Source organism: Euprymna scolopes, chromosome 18 (assembly GCF_053919585.1).
Source record: "Euprymna scolopes isolate OS-2025 chromosome 18, ASM5391958v1, whole genome shotgun sequence".
NCBI classification, from domain to species: Eukaryota; Metazoa; Mollusca; class Cephalopoda; order Sepiida; family Sepiolidae; genus Euprymna; species Euprymna scolopes.
In genome coordinates, this window is record NC_136499.1 from 88331769 (window position 1) to 88359611 (window position 27843).

General features: G+C 33.5%; 1 protein-coding gene across 1 annotated transcript in view; it reads right to left on the reverse strand.

Moving 5' to 3' along the window:
- Window positions 1-3072: 3072 nt before the first annotated feature.
- Window positions 3073-27843, reverse strand: part of LOC145297686 (F-box/WD repeat-containing protein 2-like) — a 41730-nt gene continuing 16959 nt past the window's right edge. Inside the window, exons 2-4 of the mRNA XM_080143883.1 lie at window positions 25699-26216; window positions 16097-16841; window positions 3073-6905 (exon numbers count right to left, since the gene is read on the reverse strand). Coding sequence (XP_080000009.1) covers window positions 6725-6905; window positions 16097-16841; window positions 25699-26182 — 1410 coding nt within the window. The 5' untranslated portion in view covers window positions 26183-26216 and the 3' untranslated portion in view covers window positions 3073-6724. The remainder of the gene's footprint in view (window positions 6906-16096; window positions 16842-25698; window positions 26217-27843) is intronic.

A 27843-nucleotide genomic window follows, 5' to 3' on the forward strand; every position in this document is an offset into this window, starting at 1 on the left:
TACTCTCAGGTGTGAGTAGTCTTCTAGCTCGATAGAGGGAACCCACTTTCTTTGCAGCAATCTTTGCAATGTCCTCTATGTATTTGTTCCAGTTTATATTGCCTGTAAATGTTAGACTGAGGTGTTTGAATGTAGAATTCTCAGGTAGGGTGTTATTTGTCATCGATATAGGCGGTTGGAGAGGCGTCTTGTAATTGTTAAAGGAGAGCAGCTTAGTTTTACTAGCATTAAATGTTACCATCCATTTGCGACCTCATTCCATAATGCTCTGGGAGGTCATTTTCTAACGATTCTGCCATTGTCTTAGATTTATGTACACCCGTTCTTCTCTCATGCACGTTATAGAGCATTGTATCATCAGCAAATATACCCATTTCTGACACAATATTATCAGGAAGGTCATTTATGAATATCAGAAATAATAATGGTCCAATGATCGACCTCTGAGGCACTCACAAATATATATTATGCTGCTTGGATGTATGTCCATCAATGACAATCTGTATGCTTCTATTGTCTGAGATGGATCTAATTATATTTAGTATACGTCCAGTTATAATGTACAATTTAATTTTCATTAGCAGCCCTTTATGCAAAGCTTTGTCAAAGGCCTTGGGCATATCAAGGGCTATAGTTATGGCTTCGCCTGCTTTATCCAGTACATTGTAAATGCATTCAGCGATGAATGTTAAAATATTTGCAGTAGAACGGCATTGCCTGAATCCATACTGTTTGTCAGAGAGAAGATTTACTTTTGTGAGGTAGTGAACTAATGCTTGATTAATTAAGGTCTCAAAGATTTTAGTGGAGAGGGGGAAGAGACTAATAGGGTGATAATTGAGAGGGTCTGTTCTTTTACCAGAATTCCTGTACGCTGGTACTACAGAGGCAATCTTCCAGCTATTAGGGAAGCAAGATTCAGCAAGGCATTTATTGTAGAGCTTGGCTGAACATTTCTTAATTAGTATAGCAGGGATGAGATCAGGCCTTTGAGGTGTTTAAGTTTTTTATGATATTGCGGACATGAGAAGGGGTGATTTTTACATCATCTAATGTGGCTTATTACTCTTTTACAGTTGTTGCTAGCAGTTCTGAAGGCGGCTTTAATCTCCTTACATCTATTACGTAGGAAGCAATGGAAATAGTGATTGCTGCAATGGCAGCAGCTCATACTGGAGAGAACCATGGCTGGCTGTTAAGTTTTTTGCTGGAATTTCTTTGAAGGTATGAAGCAGTCTATACCTATAATTTACCATTCGGTTTTAACAATACGAGTTTCATTTACTGGTTTGACCTTGACCCTTGCACAGATTTGTAAATTTTTTTTTGTTGTATATTTACAAAACTTTAATAAAATTATTCAAAACCAAACTTTGGATATATTTTATTAAAAATAGTTATATTTACTTTTGATCAAAATTGATTTTATGTAGAGTGCATTTTTATATTTACAAAACTCTTTAAACCAAACTGTTTTAAGGGCAAGTATTCCAACAAGTCTTATTTTTTTGGGGGGGGGGGGGGAAACGAGGCACTCTGGATCAATATTTTTATTTAAAACTATAGATATATAAAAATGAGTTCTATAATTTACAAAACATTTTGTGGGGGAACAGAATTTTCCCTACATTAAAAACCCAACATAATTGCGAATTTAGAGTGCTAATCTGTTGGTGGGCAGTGGAAAAAGAATTCTTTTTGATGGAGGTAATTTTTATGCATAAAAAAAAAAAAAACAATCACAAATATAAGCAACAAGTTCTAAAATGTCAATTCTCACATCCATTTTTAATGCAGGGAAAATCTTGTTCCCACAAAATGTTTTGTGAGCATTGGCAACAAAGTTCACGTGCAATCTATGCAGCTTACAAGCAGAAATATCCAGACCACAAAATAAGACTAAGTTTTGAAAGCTCTGTCCAAAATGGCGTGTCATTTTGTCATCGTCAGGTTCCCATTCTGTATGTGTTTGCAATTATCAGAATATAAAACTACTAGTTGGTTTTAACTGCTGCTAAAACAGTTTAAAAGAAACGCTGAAGATGCGAATACTAATAATGAATCCACCCAACTATCTGTTCAACATCATCTACAAGTCTCGATAGCTATGGTAACGTGTGACACTACAAATCTTGTATGGTGCAATGCTGTCAAAACTGTCCTGATATACTACCCTGGAAAAGTACATTCACGATAAATTCATTGAACTTGAAATCAACGAGGTGATGTCTTACAGCCAGTGGCAGAGTGTAGATAGGACAACCCTACAGACATACACAGTTGATGTTGAAGTTCCATTGAGTTCCTGGTGTATGGCATAGATAACCTTACCACCAACTCTTATATAGTAAGAAGTCAGGCTCAATACCCCAAAGAAAAGATGAGATCACTGAGGTAGAGTGCATCATTTTTCTGGAGTTTGCAAAAAATTACCATTATATAGTGCAGGATGAAATCCAGGGATATCACTGGAAGAAGAAAATATATCACTAAGCATCCCATGGTGATATATTTCAAACAAGATAACAAATTTCAACATTTCTTTGTGTATCGTATCTGATGATCTTGACCATAACACCTTTCATCCATGAATTACAGAGAAGTGTCATGGCACGATAGATTAAAAGAACTGAATACTTCAGTGATGGCTGCTGGTCAATATAAAAGTTATAAGGAATTTCTCAATCTTTGCCACCACAAATCTGATTTTGGCATTAATACAACCTGGACATTCTTTCCAACTAGTCACGGGAAATCCCCTTGTGACAGAATTGGGGATACTGTCAAGTGTAAGATACTGTAAGCCAGTTAGCAAAGCCTATCAATGATCAAATTTTAACATTCCGAGCAGTTAATACTGCAAAACACTAAGAGAATTACTTTCCTGACCATTGACAAAGAACATATTGAAAGAAATCTTGTATCTCTTGTACCAGCTCGGTGATACCATTCCTGGCCCTAGATCCCATTGAACAAGGTAATCATGAAGAACGCGGCACCAAATACGTAGTCAAATGGAAGAACATATTTCATCACAGATGAGGAAAAGAACAAAACCCATAACTACTTTGATAGATGTTGAAAGTTATTTACTTCTGATGATTTTTGTACATATTGGTTTGCATATTCCAGAGTGATGCATACATAATCTGTTAAACGGCAGGAGAATTTTGACGGTTCAAGATGACAAAGACAAAATTTTTGTAAATACAGGGTTTCCCCACTTGGGTTCTGAAGGTGTGGGAACACACATTTTTTGAACACTCATTTGAGATCCATAATCCCCTGGGGAGGGGGTAAGGTGATGTTTTTGAGCTATTTAGTCTAAGAGGATTTGTTTGGAGTCTTTACAAGCTATTTCTAAATGCTAGAGAAAAATTTTCTGGTTGAGGTGGAGGATCCCCTTGCCTCCACTACAGTGGGAAACTCTGAAATAAGAGCAGATTTGCTAGTCTGCAAGCTCTCACTTGACATTCTGATCTATATTTCAAACAAAGCTTTCTGTGTTTTTCTACTACTAAAGGGATTACAGGAGTCTGTTGCAAATATTGCAATTATTTTAAATAGAGAAATTTTGAAAAATGCCAAGTTTTAAAGTTTAAATACACCACAATAGTGGTAATGCAAAGAGATATTTCTTGAAAGTTTCATCCGATGTTATTTTAAAAATTCAAAAGTTGTTTCAGGAAAAGCACCAGTTATCCTGTTTGTTGCTCTGCTTTGAAGAGCTGAACGACCTTAAAATTGCCATGGTGGCACATAAATTAGTCAAAACGAGGTCTTTCCTTTCATTTTATGATTTTTGGATTCCTCGCCCTTGAAAACATACTTGGGAGAAATTTAGGCCCAAGAGGATTATTTTTAGCTACAAAATTGCAAATTTTCTAAAATGTCTGGGTTCCAAAATAGGGTGCCATGAAACACCAATTTCTTATTTCTAGGCCGAAACCAATCCTCAGAAAAAAATGGGTTCCTTTATTCAAATATAGCTGAAAATGAAGATTTCTTAATCTTCACCTAAACTTTATGAAGTGTTTATAAGAAAAAAAATCTGAGGATGGTGGTGTCAGGACTGGAATGTCCCAAAGATTTATTAAAAAAGAAAAAGAAAAGAAAGAATCAATATTTTGTTGAAAATCAATTAAGTTTCAACAACATCTTCAAAAGAAAAACTTATTCTATGCCTGATAAAGATGTACATCGTTGAAACAGTTGATTTTAAGCAAATAAATGTGAATAAAGAATTTGCATTGTAATGGCTTCTTAAACTTTTTTTTCCTCAATGTAAACAGCATTTAAATTGAAATAGACGTTTTGATTTATGGAAACAAATGTACATAAATTGAAAAGTCAAATCATTTGCGTTTAACATCTTAATTACAACTATATCAATTAGAGCTTATTAGTGGCTGGAGCTCTTGTATTTAAAGATTTTTCTTCACTTTTGTAACGACGAGTCATGATTTATCAGGCAGAAATCTACTTAATAATTAACGAGATTGAAAGATTAAACAGAGCAACATTTTACTTTTTGAATATTGTCTCAATTCATACAAACGATTTAGGGTATTTTTGTACTGAATCATGAAATGGCATCTTTTTCTATCTATCAGGTTAGATTTTTGTGCTAATTTAAAAAAAAAAAAAAATCTGACAAAATCGATTACATCTTTGTGGCATTATCAGCTGATTTTTGGCAACACATTTTAATTGTTTTTTAAAAGAAAAAAATACTGCCATCACCTGATAGAAACAGAAATTACTGTAAATTGAAAGGTGGGCATTAGTAAAAGGTAAGTACATGTAAATTGCAAGTTGCTTCAATTTTCAAACTTCAGGGCTTGAACTTCCTTTTCTTCAAACTCCTGGAATGCTTGGGACAGGGAGGTCTCTTCAGATTCCAACAGTAGTCAGCCATCATGATTACATTCCAGTGCCCTTGATTCCTGGTCTCCATCTTTTTCAGGTCCTGAAAGAAACTCATCCCTGCTTGCTACTGATTGAACCCAGGTTCATATGTTAAAATAGTGCATCTTAATATTGTTGCCCAGGTTTCTGAAAATAGTCAGCATGTTGACAAGTTCTTCATAGTTTCTGGCCTTATTGTTATCAAGAAAGTTCTGCATTACTAGAACAAATGCCTTCCATGTTTCCAGTTCCACTTCGTTCAAGTTTTTGAACTCTGGATCTCTGACGAGCTGCTAGATCTGATGACCGTCAAAGATGTCAACCGAACTTCTCCATAGTCAATCCTGGTACAAGTGAAAGTCACCATTCTTGTTCAAATGCTTGGTGAACTGCTTGATTAAGCAGAGCTTGATGTGCAGTGGTAGGGAGAGTATTCTGTCTGTCCATCTGTCCTTCATGTATGCTGAGCACCAATATTTAGAAGATTTTGAATTTTTATGACATCAGACTGATCCCTTTTTGACATAAGCACCCAGAACTATCGGATCTGAATAGTTCTTGTCATTAAAATAATCTTCTCCGTTCAAAATAAGGCATTTTACACCAATTCCTAAAATGCTTCACAAATACATACATGTGAACATAAACGTAATTGAGCAAAACCAATTTGATTTTTTGATTCAGCACATCAGAAATCAGGTGGAAAAGACAACTTTATTGTCCAGTGTTATTGGTTCAATAATAAAGAAAATTATGAGAGATGTACAGCATAATCATGTTGACACACCGGTTCATTAGATCACCAAAGTTAAGCAATGATGAACATAGTCAGTACCAGAGGAGTGACCAATTTGGGAATTTTAGGCACTATGTATAGGTGGACGTTGACGCCTCCCTGCAAGAGGCACAAAAACTAACGTAGTCATCTTCCCTAACAGGGATATACATGCGACTGGGGACTGCTTGTGAATTTCATACTCCCATGGAACTTCCTCTTTTGAAGGAAGCCAGTTAAACCCACATAAGGTTAGTGTTTCCATTTTCCAATAGAGAGGATTGAAAATAATGAATGGAATGAACAAATTTTAATTACTTATGGAGTCAGTTAATGACAAGTCTTTGTTAACATTGGCTCTGAAGACTACTATGTATTCTACAAGGAAGAATTTCGATAGTGATGTGTTTCACAGAGGAGACACTCTTGAAAAGAAACTTTTCATGGAAATTCCATCCAACCCAAGAGAAAGTTCTTTTCAATCGTGGTCAGACAAGTTCTTGTGAATGTCTTACAAGAAGAAATCACAGATTGGAGCTCAAACATCTTCCTTTGGCTTTATGTCCTCGATCAGTAAAGGAAAAATTCTTCTAGTCTGGGCCAATGTTCTTTTTCAAAATCCAGAATGTTAACTTTTTGGGAGCTGGAATTTGTCCGTGGTAAAAATAGACATTCTGCCTAACTGCCCTCATGGGGAGGCAAGTAAACAAGGCAATGTCTTATGTGAGAAAGGGACTGTAGACAACAGATGTTGGTTTGAATTTGCTATATCATACTCAATAGAAAGATGTATGTATATATGAGCAATGCCAAGGTGTTGCAATTTAAGCCAAGAAAGTAGCAGGTCAAAAAAGCTTGGAAACCATGGAATTAAATAAAAAGCGTTTGAGTGGCATATATTCGAATGGGGGAAGGAATCACTGTTTCTATTTTGATTTTATCACAGTCTTGAGCAATATCATAAAAAAAAAAAAAAAAAAAAAAAAAAAAAAAAAAAAAAAAGCAGATATTTGTCGGATTTTTCTCAGGAAACTGGAAGGTTTACATGAACAGATGTTTTCTAACATTCTCAGCAGGTTTTTCGATATGGTTCCAATGCAGAAGGAAAATACTGTCCGTTTTAAGAGCAGCGCCAAAGACGACTCCTTTTGGAGCATCACTGGTGAATCCATTTAGCCAACTTGTAGGACCCACAGTCACAGATGTGCCACCAAAAGTTTTTCTATTCAGAGGAAAAAAAAAAAAATGTTAAGTAAAAGAGAAATGAAATACAAATAAAACTTTAATACATAATGCTCATATTTGGATTTTTCTAACTACTGTTCTCTTGAATTTTCACATTTTAACGATGTAACTGCTGATTACTTATCAAACTCTAGAATCTTGCTGTCAACTCGGGAATCTGCAAGGATCTGTAGCATAATTGATAAAGTACAGTAGAACCCTGGGATATGATGGACCTAGGATACATTTTTTCAGGTTACGATGTGGAATACAATGTTTTTCCCAGCCTCTGATTACAGTATTTGCCCCACCTTATTAGCATTTACAAGTTGATTTTTTTTCTTTTTAAATAATTTTTTATTTTATCAACTTGAATGAAAAGAGCTATGTAAAAGATGCTTAAAACCGTTTGAATTATACAAATACCATCAGTAGTTCAAAAGTTATGAGAATTTTAAGTGCCAAAATTTATGCTTTTCCATGGACATTTTTCTTTAGAAAAAGTGGGCTAAATTATAGACCTCAACATTTCAAGAAATTCGGTAATTTCACCACCGTTTATTTATTTTTCAAGTTATTCTCATGAAACTTGGCAGTCTTATGTAAAATTGTGTGCTCTTTCTGATTATTCAGTCAAATCTGATATATCTATTTACCATAAGCCATGAATTATAAATTAAGATGTACAAATTTCAATTTTTTTTAAACTGGCGCATGGTATCATACAGTGGGTGTCTATTTATGAACAAAACTAAGTATTATAGTGGTATTTAAATATAGCTTTATTGAGAGCAGGCATTTCTCGGCCTCCTCACCAAAGGAGAGCTTAATCTGGGGTGTAGCCATTGAATGCATAAAGAGCATTCATGGCCAGTAATTCATAAATTATACCATTTTAAAAAAAATTTCCGCACAATTAATAAGTATCAAATATTTACATATTATACATAAAAATAATTCTGAAACTTATCTATATGAAAATGAAGGATATATACAGATTTATCTATCAATTTTGAAATATTCTTAGTCAAATTTGCTCAGTCATAACTTTGCTTTCTGTGGTTGCAAAAATTAAAATCAAATACCAGTAGAGATAGACTTTGTTTATATAGCCTGTAACATTTCAGTCATATCCAATCAAATTTAACCCTATGCATGTGTATCCAAACGTAACGTATAAAATGAAAACATTGAAAAACGGTTTCCCTTTTTGCTGTTATTTTTTTACCATGTTTTCATTTTTAACTTGGAGCATAAAAACATTGAACACATAAAAGAAAAATAAATTAACATCATTGGAATGCTTATTCTATTCTCTTTCCAGCAATATAATTATTTTAAAAATTAACCCACAAATAAAAAAGATATGACTTGTTGAAGCACATTAGGTATGTAATATTGTTGATGTCCACTAAAATACAGCATACACTTGTAATGCTAAGGTTATTTATGTTATTTGATTATATACATGTACTATATTTTGTTATTAATTTTTAATGCTATATCCCCAGGGTTCTACTGTACTTGGTTAAATTCAGTTGCAAGTTATTCTTTTGGAAGTTGAAGGTTCAATTCTCAGTGCAGGTGACACTCAAAATAGAGTTACAAACTATTTAAGACTTCTATCCAGTCACGGCTGATGGAACAAAAGCATGCTACTCTTGTAGATTAAATAGAGATTTATGTTTAAAATTTTGTGTTTTCCAGAATTTGACACGATACACTTGAAGGTTAGCGGTTACATTGAACAGAATGTGAAAATAACACAAATAGTAGTCTGAAAAACTTCACAGAAACAATGCACTGTTGTATATTTTCATGGTGTACATGCACTCTACAAATGACGGGCCTGCAATGGGAAAAAGTCTTGTTCATAGCAAGAAAACAAACCATTTTAAATTCTACAGGATTTATGTTCATTCTGGTCAGTCAATTTTATGTTAATTCTACAGTGGTCTTGCCATGTGGACTACAAAGAATAGCATTTATATACAACACAGCAAAACTGGCAGAGAGTTGGTTAGTTTCTGTTACTATGATAAATGGCTAGCCTTTAAGTGGAGGACTTTTTACTGGGAAATTTTGTAACAATCATTTCGTAAAGAAATGCATTCAAGCATATCCAAGTAAACCACTGCTACTGGTTTTAAACTTAATTTGTTTAAGTGTTTGGAAGAAACATCCTTTTTTCTTACAGCAATGCCCAAGACGATATGATTAACACAATGGCCAGTGTTAAAATCAAGCACTGAATTCGGATGAAGACAATGAACAAACGATTACACCTTGTGCAGTTTATACACACTAACGCCGATTTACACACCCACTAACAAAAATTGGAGAAATGACAATACAAATGAGAAATGGTCGAAAAACTAAGTGAAAGACCTGATCTGAGATAATTGAAAAGACAAAATGAAATTGACAAAACTTTTATGGTGACCTCACAAAAGAATATGGCAAACTGAAAAGCACTGGACCATGATGAAATGAGGATTCTGACTTAAAAAAAAAAAAAAAAAAAAAAAAAAAAAAATGTAAAAATCTTGAAAATGACAACACGAAGAATGTATTTGCATATATGAACAAAAATAGAATTTGCTTAAAAATAAAACATTTGATTTTAAGTACTTATGCAGTATACCGACTGTTTTTGATGGAATTGTCTGTGCTATTTACAGGAAACCCTGGAAGGTACTAAAATGATGAAGGTCTTAATACAAAAATTATAAATACCTTTGCTATCATTGGTTTATTATATTTATTGACAAGTTTATGATTTAAAGGGGGAAAAAAAACTTGTTTGCTATTGATTGATAGTTATTCAAACTTACATTACAATGAAAATTTGATTTGAATTGAAATGTTCTGAAAAATTGCCCAAACTTTCATTCTATACACTTTGGCGTTTTCAGTAAACCGGCAGAATGATTCCAACAATAGCACAGTTCTTATACTACATAAGTATCCAATTTAAAACTGACAACAGTCAGTGGTTAGCAAGAAAGCAGAAGTTCCCTTTATTTACTATATCCACTTCTAACTCTCATAATCAGGTGAGGCAACAAAATGACAGACAGTAAAAGGATGGATGACTATTAGCAGACAGTCCGATCATGCATAATCCCCATTCTTCTTTGCCTAGGGTGAAAGGACAGACTTGGTGTATGGATTAAGGTGGAAGCTAGAGCATGGAATTGGATGTTCAATCTTTCGTTTGCAGAAGAAAATGATAAATTCTAAGTTATTTCCTCACATGTGCACTCTGCTCTTTTTTAAAAGTCAAATGACATGGCCAAAGTGTAGTATCTGTTCTGAATGTGTTTAACTGCCCATGTGGCATGGCAAGTAAATAAGGACTCGGACTTCTTTGTTTGCATCCAGTTTAGAAGGCCAATCTCATTATCTATCACATGCACTAATCTGGTATAAGGATGCCATTTTTGAGTTCATAACATCTTTGCCTTTCGATAAAAGAATTTGTAAAATTAAAATGAAAAAATTCAATTTTCGTTTTTTTATTCTTTCACTCTACACAAGGTATATACTGTGACTTAGACATAAGGGGCTACTATTTGGAATTGTGTCTAACAGCAGACAAGTTGAGCAGGGGTGGTGGGAATTTCAAAGTCCAGCAGTTTAAGGGAAGAAGCTCTTAGAGGAGAAGGCTTTCTGGCACCTAGGAATCTCAGTGAAAGAGTTGACTTTGCTGCTTGTTGGTTACTGGGGGGGGGGGGGGTATGTATGTTGAAGGAGCACCAGTGCTAAATGTTCAGAGCACATTCCATTAAACTTGTAGAACAGGCACAGGGATGCAACATTGCAATGATGGGACAGAGGTAAGAGCTTGATTGACAGTGTGGAACCTGTTAGATTTTAGGCATTTTTTGGACCCTGTCCAGCAAAGAAGAATTAGTGGTAGATGCCCCGGCTTCGATATGGCAACAAAACTCCATGTATGGATGAATTTTGCCCTTGCAAAGACATCGAATACTCTCAGGCGAGTAATTTTTTAGCATTACAGAGAGTCCACATTCTTTTGCACCTGCCTTGTGATTTGATTTGTGATTGAGATATTGAACAATTTGTCGACAAAATATAAAAATCTGTATTTTTCATAAAATAAAAGACTTTGCATTACAACTAAAATCATATTTGGTTTGCGATTTCTGAAATAAATGCGATGAAAGGGAAATAACTCCAGTACTATCCCAAGGCGCATTTTGAAATTAGAGTGATCTCCCTTATATCAGTTTGATTTGGATGATCGAATAATTATTAGACACCAATTATTTCGTTACATAAATATCTGAAGAGATAACATCAAAACAGAAAAATACAAAAGCATCCTCTTGCCAACATTTCCTCAAACAGTTTAACAAAAGGGTATTAAACAGTTATAATAGTCCCTCACTAGACGGTGGTTCTTCCTCATTACGACGAGTACGCTACTGTCAACATCTGTAACAACAACACTAACTGGTGTACTTATGTTTCCATCTTAAAATAACATTTAGAAAGCGATTCCGATTCTTAACTATTCTGCACTTCCTTCTAACAATTTAATAAAAAAGATTGTGTGAAACTAATTTAACTTTAAAATATTTTAAAAATAGCATAGTAACATCAGAATTTTTGTAGGAATTTGACACCCCTAACACGAAACTGCAAATAAAATATAAAAAAAAAACTCATAATTTCTCTTAAAAGTGAGTTGTTTATTTTCTTTATGGATTATACTTCCAAAATAAACTAAAGTTGTATAAAAAGTAATAGAAACATTTTTTTTTATTTTTTAAAAAACAGTAATGAAATTAATTCAATTTTACGAGTTCAGTATTTTTCAATTTTTAAACTTTAAAAATCTACCAAAATTTTTCTATTGATTCAATTTTTACGATATTTTCAGGGTCAATGTGGAATTTTATGCTCTTTCCAATAAACGGAATATAATAATTTAGACTTTTTTTTTTTTTTAATTCACGCCCCCCCCATTTTGAAATGTCTATTAAAAAGTAAATCATTAATTTACTCAAAGTTTTATATCACAAATCGAAGAGAAAAGATCAATAAATAATATACTCAAATTTAAAACAAAAAAAGTAGTGTTTTTTTTAGAAATTTACCTGTAAAGTCCGAAATTTAAAACTTTTTTTTTTTTTTTTTTTTTTTTTAAAATCACGTTTTTATTTTTTATTTATTTATTTTTTTTTTAAATGAAACCTTGGCCCATTAATTGAAAAAAAAAAAGAAAAAAAAAAGGGTTTGAATTACATTTTTCGAGTAGTTATAACCTTGGAAAGACAGGGGGGTCGAATTATTCAATATTTTTCACAAAGTTTCTTACACACCGAACACCCCACTACCTCAGGAATTTCTGGAACTGGATGATAAGCAACTGGCATTGGAGGAAGAGCTACGTAAGACTATTGAGGAGGTCCAGAGGATGAGATTAAAGGAAAGACCTAAGCTGCCAAAATCCATGAAAGCTACAAAGGAAGCAATAAAAATGGATGAATGTTGCTCTCCAGAAACTTGTGCCACGTGTACACATCCTTCACGGAGTTGAACCAGATATGCTGCGATACTCTACAGTATTAAAATAACGGTTCCTAATTTTCAACAGCAAAAAAAATCACGTTGGAAACAGAAGCTCCAAAATGAGTTGTAGAAAGAAATTCTCAAATAAAACAATTCCTTGTCGCGCTTGTAGTGCATGTTGGCTCAAGTAAGGCACAAAAGTAATGGAGCTGAAGAACGTAGAGAGGAAACTTGAGGGCAGGATGCCAGTACTTGCTAAAAGAATAAAAAGGAAAACAAGAATAGGGTGAAAACTGAAAAATAAATGGTTTAAGCAACATTTTTCATAAAATAACTGTTTGCATTACAACTAAAATCATATTTGGTTTGCGATTTCTGAAATGAATGCGATGAAAGGGAAATAACTCCAGTACTATCCAAAGGCGCAGTTTGAAATTAGAGTGATCTCCCTTATATCAGTTTGATTTGGATGATCGAATAATTATTAGACACCAATTATTTCGTTACATAAATATCTGAAGAAATATCCGACTATTCCACTGTAACCCAATAAGGAACACAATAACGGTAAAAAAGTCACATGAAAAGCTAGAGCTGGATTATTGGAGGACCCTGTTTGAAAACGAGGTTACCTACAATGAAGAGACCCAATGGATCAAAATGTTGCAAAAAAAAAAAAAAAAAAAAAAAAAAAAAACCTTGAAATGCTAAAGCCAGAGATAACAGCTGGCACAAGACAAAAGCTGAATAAGTTCTAGAAAAAAGCCTGGGATAGAAAATCTACCCAATTTCTGGCTTAAACAACTAACAGCACTGCATGGTCATTATAACAGTCGCTTCAGACTATTGAGGGGTGAAGAAGCAGTGCCAGCATGGCTTTTAAAAAGGGATACAATTTTCATACTGAAAATGACTGAAGCAACGCCCTAGTAAGTACCGACTAATCTGCTGTCTCACTACTACCTACAAGCTCTTCACTTGTCTGGTTTCAGACAGCATCTATCAACACCTCTCTTCTAGAGCATACTTGGAAAAGAACAAGCACGTTGTAGGAAGAAATGTTTAGACACCAAGGATTAGTTATTAATCAATAAGAACATTCTTGAGGACTGTAAGAAGAGACAAAGAAAGCTAAATATGGTGTAGATGGATTACCAAAAGGGATATGATAGTGGGCCACACACATGGCTACTGCGGTGCCTAGCAATCTAAAATAAAAAAAAACATGGTTGTACATATAAAAATGTGACAAACAACCATGACATTAAGTCACACTAAAAAAAAAAAAAATTAAAAAAATAAAATAAATAAATAAAAATATCAATAACCTCAAGATCAGGGGAGGAATCTTTACTCTTCTGCCTGGCGATAGATTTGTTAAGTTACTCAATAAAAAACAAAATTCCTACTATCTGAGCCAAGAGCTGCCAACAAGACCCAAACAAAACCACCCTTTCTTCATGGATAACCTCAAAATGTTTGCCAACTCAGACATCAACTTAATGCAACTCTTGCAGGTTGTACATAATTTCTCTAAAGAATGAAGTTTGGTTTGGACAAATGTGCCAAGTGCTCAATCAGAGCTAGGAAGAGGATCCAAACAGAAAGCATACTGCTGGATTAAGTTACGGACATGAATGACCTAGAAGAGCAGGAAAAATACAAATACATTGGGCATAGAAGAGAAGGATTCAATTCAGCATTCCAAGATGAGAAAAAAATTGGCAGTGAAAACATACTTAGTGTACGGAAAATCTGTAAAACTGAACTTTCAAACCAAAACAAGATCACTATCATTAACCAACTATCCAGCTTTGGCATTGTCGACTGACCACAAAAGGACAAACAAATTGGACACTAAAATATGGAAAATGTTGACACTGTACAGAATAATATATTGAAACCAGTGTCTACCTAGGCTCTATGCCCAGAAAAGCAGGAAGTATGGGTCTCTCAGAAATTGACCATTAGTATCATGTGACTATCGTGAGCACCAGGCAATATCTGATGAGCTCCTAAAAATCAAAACCTCAAAATGGTGCACCAACATCACAAAACAAGAGACAGCAGAACAACCTCCATCATGAAACTGGTCAAACATTTTGGACAAACTGTCTTACAAATGAGACAGAATCAGAAAACAAGCATTGAAAGAATGGGCCAACCAACAAGTATTTTCTGGGTGATTTCACCCAGAACTATATAGATAAGTCTCTAGACTGGCTAAAAAGAGGATCTAATCATTTAGGCGAGGATTATAATGACTGCCAAAGATCAAAGCTTGATGACCAATGCTTTTAAGAAAATGAGTGGTCTCAGGACAGCAAGTACAGGTTCTCCCCCACAGAAGTAGTGTGAACCACCTGACATCCAACTATAAGGTTCTGCTGGAGGACAGCTACTATACAATGCAACACCATGGAGGGTGTAAATATCTCCACTGGACACTAAAAAGTTGAATGTGAAATGCAACAGCAAGTCTTGGGAACATTCCAGAAAAAAAAAAAAAAAGTTGGAAATAAGTCATGCACCATCCACTATCACTATGCAATCCCTACAGTTATTTACCTAGAAAAACGGAGTAATAAAACTTGATAGTGATAGGAGACAATGAGAAAGAAGCAACCTTAGAAGTTAGTGTCCCCAATGATGCTGGGTTAAACAGAGCTGAGAAAGGGAAAAGATGAAGAAATACTGATGTAATTTATGTATGACATGAAACTGGAATCTTAGGATGACCATTATTCCAGAAATTATAGGAGCAACTGAACTCATGAAAAAGAATTTCAAAGACTACTTGGAAAATATACTCAGTGAACCAAGTGCAAGAGATCTAAACAATTTCACTTAAAGACATTGTCAGAATCTCAAGATCTCAGTTGGAATATCCAAGTTAATGAGTGAATGTTTGGCATCCAGTACGATCCACCATGCTCAGCTTGAACAAACTGGTAAGAAAATTGGGGGGGAAAAAAAAGAAAAAAGTATTATAGTTTTGTGTAAAAAGTTAATCTTTGAAATGACAATGTGATATTTGATTGGGGACATTTGATACTCAAACATGACAAGAGCGAATAAAACAAAAAACTATCGAAGTTCAGTTAAATATCAAATATTTACCAATGTATTGCATCAAAGCAAAGATGGTATGTGGTTATACTTTATATCTAATTAGGTTATTATTTGGATTATTTGAAGTACTGTTCTCATCTTAAATGTTATTCGCACATTCCAGCAAATTTAATTTCAGACTTTCAGGTGCATCTTATCAAAGTCAAGAATCTTAGTCAAACTCTGGAATCTGCAAAACCTATGATGCAATGGACAAGAACCAGGTGTAAAATTCAGTTCTAGGTGGCACTCTTCTGAAAGTTCAATCTTCAGTGCAGGCGATACTAATACAATTTTGAATTACTCAAAACTTCCACCCTGTCATCATAGCTGATGAAATGAAAGCAGGATACTCCATAGATTAAATAAAAGTTTGGTTCGACATTCCATGCCAATTTCAGAGCATGTTAGAAAGATTTCAACAATATACATTTGAAGAAAATCTGTGATTACATTGATCACAATGTGAGAATAACACTCAAGATGAAGACAGTTTGAATAATCTAAATAATACAAGAAACAAAAATAATAAAATACCTTATGGGTGGAACAGAGTGTCTCATAAGAAGGGTTTTGTCATAAAGATTAAATAAAGACAAATATTCATCTCCATACAGACTATTTAAAACCAAAACAAATTTATGTCCGACGCCCAACAGAAGTTGAATATTTAGTACACTGTGTGGAAGATCGATCTTTTGAACAAGGGTCAGTATAGGAGTGATATTGTACGTGTCTATAAATCCATGTGAAGCATCATCAGATATAAAACAAATCCGTATGACATTTGTGCCTTCAAAAAGTAAATGAGGAACGATTTGATAGTCGGAATGATGTACCAGCTGGAGATTATTAACTTGGTGGTCGAGCGACATTTCCCATATGTAACAAGTCTTCTTGTCAGTACTGACCAATAAGTAAGAGTCACTGTCATTCTGGTAGAGCACTTTTACTTTGATCACCCAATCCTTGTGTTGACCAGCCAATGTGGCCAGTACACTTGTAGAAGAAAGGTCCCAGACTTTCGTGGTGAGATCTGCAGATCCACTGACAAGGATGGAAAGTTCAAGGCAGATATCGATGCTGAGGACGGCCGACACATGACCGACATAACATTTGTGAAAACCTTGGGAGACATGCCAGCTCTCAATTGACCCATTGAATGAGGAAGTATAGATGACATTGCCGTCTAGTCGGACATCGCTGACAGTATGTGTTTGAAAAGTCAAGTCATATTCCTCCGTTTTACAGTCCCACACTTTGACTGTGTGGTCATCAGAACCTGTAATAAAAATAAACAGATAAGATAATAAAAAATGTAATATTTTTGTCAACATTTCGTTTTTATTTCAAGAACTTCCTTGGAGTGATTGATGCAAAGAAATAAAATACAAGTACAATACTTAAAAATATCTAATGCATTTGTAATGTCAAAACAATGCATTCATTCTTTTCCGAATAAAACATTAGAATCCAAAATACATAATGACATGGAAGGTGGAATTTTTCTTTAAATTAAATAGCTGCTTGAAAAAAAATAAATAAATAAAATGAAAAAGATGTGGTGTGATTTTATAAAGTTTTTGTTCGTTTTGTTGCACGAACCATAGTTAAAATATTTCATGTGTATGAAATGGAGCGATTTTTTTTTACCAATATTTTTTGTAGTGTAAAATAGCTAACCTGGATCTAAATTCAGATCCTGTTTAAATAAGTTTTCAGATCAATGGAGAAATTGTAGAAGCCATTGCAGCATTTCTATTAGAGTTTATAATCAATCACTCAGAGAAATTTCTTGAAATAAAGACAAGACGTTGATAAACATAAATTTTGGGTTTCCTTATTATATATACTAGTGAAGGTGCCCAGCATTTCCCGGGTGTGTGGAGATGGTGTAAAAAAAGTGGTAGTAGCGGAAGAGGGGGGGAGGTTAAAACAACAGTAAGCAGTTTAGATGGAAAGAGGTGTATAAAAAAAAAAAAAATTTTAAAGTGACAGGGGTGTCATCAGCTAGAATTGAAACCAAAACATTTAGCACTCCAGTCTTATTCATTACTATCTGAGAACAGATGGATATCAACTAATTAACCTACATTAACATAAATGTATATTTGCACATGTGTACAAAAGACCTTCAAGTCAACTCACGCCTGCCAAGTTCCAATTAAAAAAAAAAAAAAAAAAAAAAAAAAAATTTACCCCCTTAGCAGTTATTTTTGCCATCTAAAAATCCAGATCAAATTTATTTCACAGGTCCAAATCCTTTAAAGTTTCAAGCCAAAAATGATCAGTTTGATCAATAGAGACTGTGTTCCTCACACAAACAGATAAAGTAATTATATATTGAGATATAGACATTAGGGTTGTTCCAAAAGAATTGCCTCCTATTTTTGAACTAAAATTAAAGCACTACAAAAACAGGAGTGGTACTATTAAACGAGCAGCCTTTGGTGTTCTAGAATTTTTCTATAGACACCACCACTCTTAATGCACTTTTATCAGCAATGAATGAGAGCCTTGATACCTCAGTTGTAAAAATCAGTGCCTATCTAGGTGGTCCATTTTTTCTAACGCTGCCCACATAACGAGTTCTTCTTGTTAAAACAAGCCTGACAGTGCCAATCAGGACTATATGATGGGCGAGATAACACGATTCAGCCAAACTGTCACACATTCTGTGGTTTTCAAACTTGTGTGGCCTGGCATTATTGTGTTAAAAATAGAATGTCCCTTTTCTCTAGCCGTACATAGGCAATCCTGGCCTTCAGCTTTGTCAATATAACAGTCAAAGTTAACAGTCAATTCTGATTCTAAGAAATCCAGGAGGATGATGCCCTTCCTATCCCAGAACAAGATGCATATCACCTTACCCGCAGAGGTCTGTATATTGAATTTTGCTGGAGAATGAATGGTGGCATTCAATCAACTGCCACTTGGGCTTGTAGTAGTAGTAACACCACGTTCCGTCAGTGATGGGGTGTTCCAAGACTGTTCCCTATTTCGTACGGATTGAACAAGTTCAAACATCCTGTCACTGGTCCTTTTGGTCCTGCGTAAACATTCGTGGAACTCGCCTAACACACATTTTGTATCTTAGGGATGAAAACATCGCTTCCAATGCACAGACACCCACATTCAACTCTACATGCATTTCATTCAGTGTGAACCACTGATCAGCATGCAGGAGTTGATAAAGGTATAATGTTTTCTGAGATGATGGCTGTGCAAGAGCATGTGAAGTGCACCGTATCACTCACATGTTGCTACTCTGTAATCGAACCCATCTAATTGTGCTGACAACTACATCTGCTTCTTAAGCATTCAGATATCTGTGAATGTTGATCAATTCAATTTCTTCTGCATGGAGAAAAAATATGCTTCCCTGCTTCTGATGAATGTCCATGACAGGGGGTTGCTTTCTTAGTGTCTCACACCGTCAAGCAACAGAAATTAAACTTTCAGGTCATGAAGGCATAAGGTCAGTCATCATAATGCAATCCTCTGATCCATTTGGGCAGAATAAAAAAAAAATAGGAGGCATTACTTTGGAATGACCCTCACACGTAAATGATAGTTCAAAGTTACATACAGATCATGGCAAAGACAATTTTGAGGAAAATGATTTCTCAAAATTCAAAGTACATCTACTATAGTAGCTTCTGCCAAACAACTCACTTTAAGCTATCTTCCATTTACAATATGAACTTTAAGCATGTGGCCTTCAGTGTTCTTTGAAAGCTGCTGAAACACCAGTGTCATCCTAGTTATTAAACGCTGTAGGTGACATGGTTGAGTCTTTCAACTATGCTCTACATAATAGTTTAGGAGCATGTAATCAAGCAATCCCATTGCTTGACAATGGACAGCCAGAGTATTGTATCAGATTGTGAGTATTTGTGAACATATTCACTGTTGAAGATGCTGAAAATATATTTTATGATGTCATCAATTAAAATTAGATCAACAACGACGTGTGATCTTTTAGGTCACAGGTCTTTGAATGGGGAACAAACTTCATTTAAAGAAATTAAGAGACAAAATTCTAAACATAGAAAGTTAGCACAATTCATTTTTATTTTACAGAATTTTGATTATTGATTAAAAAGGAAGTTCTACAGTCTTGAGTGATTAAAAGCATTTGAACCTGACAAACGAGGGTAAAGATTTAGTTTTCAAAATATTTAAGATAGAGGAAGAAAACTAAACTAAGAGGAAGACAAAAAAAAAAAAAAAAGAAAAGAGAAAGACAGAAAAGAGAAAAATGAACAAATCCATTTACTTGCCATAATAGTTACTACAGGTTTTTTCACATTATTTCAGTTTGTTGTATTCCAAATTCAACAAAGCATTATTTTAAAGTTGCATACTGTTAAAAATTATTAAATATATACACATAATTTGTAAACTTATTTATGAAACTTAATGATATACTTAGTTAATTTCAAAGTATTCTTTGTCAACTTTGCTCGGTCAGACCAATTTCTAATGGTCATTGAAATGCAAATCAAATTTTGATAGAACTAGTAATCTGTTTAAATAGTTTGTGAATGTTCAGAAATATCCAACAAAATTTCAGTATATTCAGAGTTACTTTCTTTAAAGTATTAAAATTACATCCAGTTATGCTGGTTACAAATGAATGAACTCTTCAATTTTGAAAAACAAAAATACTTGCCCTAAACATGTACAAAATTCAAAATTACACTCTTCTTGGCTTAAGCTGGACAAACGTATCTACATTTTACATGGTTTTCACAAGACACAATTATCAGATATTACACATCACAAGATCTTTAATCATGTTTTTATTTTTACTGGTTGCAGCACTCCAAATAGTTCCCAGATGATATAAAGTCACATTTACTTTATATATACATTCTCTAATCATTTTACCCTGGCAATCCATGTTATTTTAATTGCAGTGACTTAACAGACTCATGTTAGTAATTACATTTGTTAATGTTCACTGTTTAGCAAGTTTTATTATACACCTCTTGTCTGCACGAAATAAATTCATGTATATGCATGCAAATTCATATTCAGACCTAGTGTTATCTAGAATAACGCGACATAACCAATATGGTAATAGTATGTCAAAGAAATGGTTCCAACACGCGTGTTGCTACAAAAACACATAGAATGGAATATCAAATATCTGAAAATTTGAAATTGCATTTTATAGGCATCCTTCCAAAGTTTACTGTGAAGCTAGGGTTGTACAATCAGTAAACACACATCCTTGTTCAGGAAATTTATTTAAACTTTTTTGCTATTAGCTACTCACATTCAATATGGCAGTTGCAGAGATTAGGGTTTAACGTTATAAAAAGTGTATAAAGTGAAATATCAACTATTTAAATTTTATAGAAGTAACAAGTTATCTATATTAGATATATATTACTTAGATCAGCATGCATACAATGATGAAACAGTCTTTCCAGATTCAAAAATTTGTCTTATTTCTAAGGAAACAAAGAGGAAATTGTAAAGAAAGAAAAACGGCTAGTGATGGGCATCATTTCCAAATAAATTATTTTTGGTCAAAAGTAATTTTTTATTTTTATTAATTTTTTTTTTTTTTTTTTTTTTACACAAAGGAGTCACCACTTATGAATGCCCAGAGCATAAGGGTTAATGAGTATACAGTAGTCAATGGAATAATATTGTAGTAATCGTTAGTAGTGGAAATTTGGTAAATTGGATTACTTAAGGGGACGATTCAACAAGAATTTGTTTACACTGGACTTGAAAACAACTAAATTGTAATCAGCTGGAAAGCAGGCAAATGGAGAAGAGTTCCACAAACATGAAGTTCTAAGAAAGCTTTGTTCATGGAATCTACATTTAGGTTTAGGCACAGATAAAGAGTGGGGGAAAATTATTGATAGTTGTTTCAGCTAGAGGAATGTTTTTCGTGAAAGTTTGGCGAGGGGTGAGCCATAGATTGGAGTTCAAACGAGCACTTGCCATGAAAATAACGATAAAGTAGAAACAGGCTCGTAATGTCTTCTGTGGGAAAGAGGTTGCAGGGAAGAGAAAAGGGCATCCTCCACTAGGCTATGAAGTCTATTTTGAACTGTCAAGGCAGGATAAGATATTTCTAGCAGCTTCTGCCTAGATGTAGCAACAGTAGTTCATTCTTGGACATACCTGGCTTTTATATAGGTAGAGAACTGCATCAGTAGTGAGATATCTAATGGTACAGTAGAAGGATCCCACCATTTTTCCAGCGGCCTTGGCAACAGATTTGATTTACTTGTTCCATTTCAGATGAGGAATAAAGGTCAAACATTAGATGCATTAAAAGTAACCAGCCACCCCTTTCCCCATTGTACCATGTGCTCAAGATCAAATGAGAGAGAATCAGAGAACTTGGTTATTTATGGCCTTTGATGTGTTGCTATATTTAAAGCATTTAACTAATCAAATTTGGTAATTTTTTTAGTGTATATAAAAAAAAATAAATAAAAAATACATCTAGCATCTTTCTTTCATTGCAAAAAACTGGTGGCGTCATTGAAAAACAAATAAAACCGTTCGGTTCAGATTCTGCAGAAGAAGCCTAATTTTTATTGAAATTAGGCATATGTGTGAAGAATACTTTTTATATAAAAAACATTTTAGAATGACAAAAAAAATAAATAAAAATCAATTTCAGTTTTGCATTCACAAAGTATATAAAATTTTATAATTTTAATTAATATTTTAATCATTTACATAACACAAAAGGATGTCGTTATATAAAAGGAGTCACCACTAATCTAGGCCAAAAGCCACACAAGGTTAAGGGTAATCTTGCTAAGCATTTGTAACCTATTTAAGTTTTACTCAATAGGTTTTTATAATAAAAACAGGCAAAAACACAATGTGACCCTATCTGTCTGAGGAAAAGACTCAGAAAACAGAATTTTTGGTCTACAGACTTGAAACTTAATATACACAACAAATTCAATTTGTCTTAGCCAGTAAAAAAAGCTGCTAAGGACATCAGAATTGAAACTTGGCAAATGCAAGTCAACTTAAAGTGCTCTTGTATGGATGTGCAAATGTATATTTATACATTTTTTACGTTTTTATATGCATATGGACATGGATCAGATGTAATGAATAAGGCTAGAGAGCCGTTTTGATTTCGATTCTAGCTGATGGCATCCAAGTAATTTTAATTTTTGAAATCATTACTATACAGAGTACAATATAATTGATAGAGACAATATATATTATGAAATCTAATGAATTTGAATATATTTTATGACCAGGCAACACTGTGCGGCTTGCTAGTTGTATTATAACAAATCAACTAGAACAGGCTGGCACAGTTATTTATCTAAATCAGTGTTGGGTTGGGACAATATCAAAAAACTCCCAACCAGCTCTTTTTCATGTGTGCATGCGGAGAGGGCAGTACACAATCTGAAGACAATTTAAATGCATGTAATAGTAAAAAGTAATTACATGGAGGGATGAAAATTGGAATATTTACTTTTTAATAATCATTTTCTGTTATTTTCAAATTTTCTAAACTAAAATCAGAACACCAAAATATTCAATTCAAATTTAATATATATATATATATATATATATATATATATATATATATATACACACACACACACTAGCAAAAGTACCCGTCATTGACTGGGTTCAAAAACAGCGTACAGAAAATGAACTGATTTATGAAAGTATGATAGGTTATGAAAAGGAAGGGTTGTAATGAGAGCTTCGAATTTGAGGGTATCAAACCCAAAGCAAAATATGATGAAAGTAAAAATAAAATAGATAAATCCCATAATTTATTATACCATACCTGTTCACACTGAAACACTTATCACAATATTCTGTGGATCTATATTAAAAAACCTTGTTAAACTTTGTGACATATTTCCATTCTATGGAGGTCAGGCGCGAACGAACACCCAATAATTTTATTAAATCATATTTCTTCAAACTGAAACAATTATCAAAGTATACTTACGCAGATAGATATGAAAAGTCTTTAAAGTTTGTGCCTATTTCCATTCTATGGAGGCCAAGTGTGAACGCAGACCCCACAATTTTATTATACCATCCCTATTTAAGTTAAAACATACTTATACAAGTATTCTTATGTACATCTATATCAAAAACATTTGTAAACGTTTTTTAATTTTTTTTTATTTCCATACTTTGTGGACCAGGCACGAACGCAGACCCCACAATTTTAATGAACCACTGTTCTGCCAGATCAAACACCCGTTCCTATGTCTCGATACATCTTCTATCATTAGATGTAATCAGTTTTTTTTAAAATAGTCAACCATATAGGAGCCTATTCGTGACCAGACACACAGACATTCAGCTTATATATATATATATATATATATATATATATATATATATATATTAAGTAATGTGATTTATAATTTAAAAGTTTTAAAATTTTTAAAATTTAAAAATCAAAATTTAATTAAATTAAAAATCAGTTTCATAAGAAGGAACAACAACAAAGTCAATTATCTGTACGATCGTTTCGGAAATCCGTGCTTTTTATTTGTGGTATACATGAAGTCACGTAGAATAATTATACATAGTTTTTTTGGTAAGCACGGTCTCCTCATCAGCAAATTTAGGAGGATTTTTATTGAATTGAAAAGACACCAAAAATAAACCTAGCATTAAAAGTAAGGCAGATGAATCTTTTGGTTTTCCTTTTTTTTTTTGAAATCAGGAACTGTATTTAAAGTAGTCATTTAGATGTTTGCTATAGCTTTTTATTTTATTCTATAGCAAACATCTAAATGACTACTTTAAATACAGTTCCTGATTTCAAAAAAAGGAAAACCAAAAGATTCATCTGCCTTACTTTTAATGCTAGGTTTATTTTTGGTGTCTTTTCAATTCAATAAAAATCCTCCTAAATTTGCTGATGAGGAGACCGTGCTTACCAAAAAAACTATGTATAATTATTCTACGTGACTTCATGTATACCACAAATAAAAAGCACGGATTTCCGAAACGATCGTACAGATAATTGACTTTGTTGTTGTTCCTTCTTATGAAACTGATTTTTAATTTAATTAAATTTTGATTTTTAAATTTTAAAAATTTTAAAACTTTTAAATTATAAATCACATTACTTAATATTGAATTAGCTCTAGGACATTTAACTATCGAGCTTATTATATATCTAAATTACAACGAGCATTTCCTGTATTTTAATTAAACTAGTAATTTCACTATTACATTAAAATACACTTAGCTCTTTAGACTATTATTCTAATCTCCTTTAAATTTATATATATATATATATATATTGAATTTACTTAGCTCAGAACATACTCTGTCAAATATATGTAATCAGACCAGGCAAAAAGAAGGTTTCAATATCATGGACTAAAAAGTCAGTTTCTTTTGTTTGACAAAAGATTGGATAATCATTTGAAAACAATCTGTCGTTTATGACATTAAAATGTAGAAATGCATACAGGTTTTAATAATTTTGTATTTGTTAAATAGAAATATTTTTCATGGTCTCATATTGTGTCATCAAATTTAATTTTTGCATGTTATCCATCATTAAATTGTTTAACTGAAAGCAGAATTTTACTATTTTAATGTAAGCAAGCGTTGCCCTTTAGATCTTAAAATGTCTCCATTTTCAATTAAATCAAAATTTCTGACTTTGAAAGGGCCACCACATGTGGTTGGAGCATAAAACTAACAGCTGGGATGATGTGCTAAGAAAAACATTTGTAAAATGTTTAGAGAAATTAAAATCTTGGAAAACAAATCAAAATTAAGAAATACACCGAGTGTGCATATGAGGGGGGGGGGAAGAGACAGGAAGTCATTCTTTGAAAAAAAAAAAAAAAGAAAAAAAAGTCATCTAACTCCTTTATTAATCATGAATCGTTTGAAACCTTAATAAGCTTGTTTTCAGAGATAACCATAAGAGCGAAAGTGAAGGTAAGACAAGGAAGAAAAAGAAACAATGAAATAAACAAAGCCAAATAAAATTACAACCAAATAGTGGGAAAATAAGACAGTAAGGCATCAGCGATTTGGCAGAAATCAGATTTTCTAGCATAGCAGAAATCCAATTTTAAATCTTGGTCAAGAATTGACATTTGCGAGCTTTATATATTAAAAAGACAACTTACCTGTAACAATTTTGCCATTATGGTAATAAGCCACCATTACTCTGCTTTGATGTCCAATTAGGTATGCGTCAATGAATGCTTCCCCAGATTTCAATGGTTCCACTTGTAAAGTAGAGACTTTTAAAAACAGTTTCTTGTAATAAGCCGCATCAGCAATGCGAGGAAGGTCAACTATGCAAAGCTGGTGACAATGGAACCGCCAGATTTCGGACAAGTTTACTAAACTGTGCCAATGTTTGTTGACGAGAGAACAATTGAACAAGGAGGCAACATCAAGATATTTCAAAATATCTATGGAAAGTTCGACAGGAAGCAGCCAAAAAAAATCTCGGTAGAGCAAATTAGGTAAGATGCTGGCTATATAAAGGAGTTGCTTTGAGCCACTGACACTAAAAAGGTGACTTAATGTCTCATTCTTCTGCTCATCTGTTATTTGTTGGAAGTGTTGACTGACATCCTGCAACCATTCTTGAAAGTCTGCCATTTTTTAATTATTTTCAGTTGTAACTTTGCTTCACCTTAAAAAAAAAAAAAAAAAAAAAAAAAAAAAAAAAAAAAAATTGTATACGTTTCTGGAAGATTGAAAATCTGTATAAAGATTATTCAGATCACCATTCTCCGTTTTAGTGATTTTCACATTTTGGACAATGTAACCTCCACAAGGGCCCATGACATAATAGATAAACTACTAGGTAAAATTCAGTTCTAAGTAAAACTCTTCTGGAGGTTGAAGGTTCAACCCTCAGTGTGGGCAATGCTACTACAATTGCGAATTACTTAAGACTTCCACCTGGTCATAGCTGATGGAACAAGAGTATGCAACCTCTGGATTAAAAGGATTTCCATGTGAATTTCTTCGACAAGATATACCTGGAGAATGCTGGAGGTTATATTGGACAAAATGTGAAAAAGAAACACCCAAGATGAGAATGGTCATCCAAAAACAAGATGAAATGTATTCTATTAGCATTTTTTAAACAATACTGTAACTTTATTTTAAACAAAAATGGATATTCTTTAAATTTGTCAATTCAATCTGTGCATTTTGTGACGAAAATACCATTTCTAACTCAAATGACCATCATTAATTACAACAGCATATTCTTTTCATTGTTTTGACTAGAGTATATATCCGACAGACAATCAACCAAGAACCACATAACATATCAATGAATATATACTTGAGAATCAAAACAAGGAAAATATGCTGTTATAACCCTAGTAATTACCTTATAAATGATTGGACAAATATATATGACTATTTCATTTAATCACAAATTAATATGAAAATATAATTTCATGCATAAATTTTCAGTATTTACTTCAGTGCTCCAGACATAGGTAGAGCTAGGTAGTATGTTATAAAAATATATATGGCAATTAAGCTACACAACATTCCATTCTCGTGAGAAATCAGTCTTATGCAAAGAGTTGTGGTTACCTTGCGTTTTTTTATATATGGACATGCTATTGAAGTTTTAGTTAGCTAATCAGTTTCCTAGTTTCCACCCCGCCCATCCTAATAAGCCAATGGGCCAGCACTTTCAGGACAAAGGTACATAAAGGAAGAGGTGAACCAAAGGTCAACTGTACCTTTATCCTGAAAGTGTCCACTCATTGTCTGATTAGGATGGGCGCAGTGGAAACTAGGAAGCCGACTGGGTCACTTTAAATTCAATAACGTGTGTATATAAAAAAAAACGTGAGGTAACCACAACTCTTTGTATAAGCCTGACGAGAATGAAACGCAGAATATTCTGTGTAGCTTAATTGCCATACATATAAGCTGAATGTGTGTGTGGTCACGAATAGGCTCCTATATGGTTGACTAAAACAAAAACTGATTACATATAATGATAGATGTATCGAAGATCAGGAATGGGTATGTTTGATCTGGCAGAATGGTGGTTCATAAAAATTGTGGGGTCTGCGTTTGCACCTGGCCCCCAAAGTATGGAAAAAAAACAAAAAACAAAAAACGTTTACAAGAGTTTTTGATATAGATGTACATAAGAATACTTTGATAAGTAGGTTTCAACTTTAATAGGGATAGTATAATAAAATTGTGAGGTCTGCCTTCGCGCCTGTAATCCATGGAAATATGGCACAAACTTTAACAAAGACTTTTCATATCTATTTGCATAA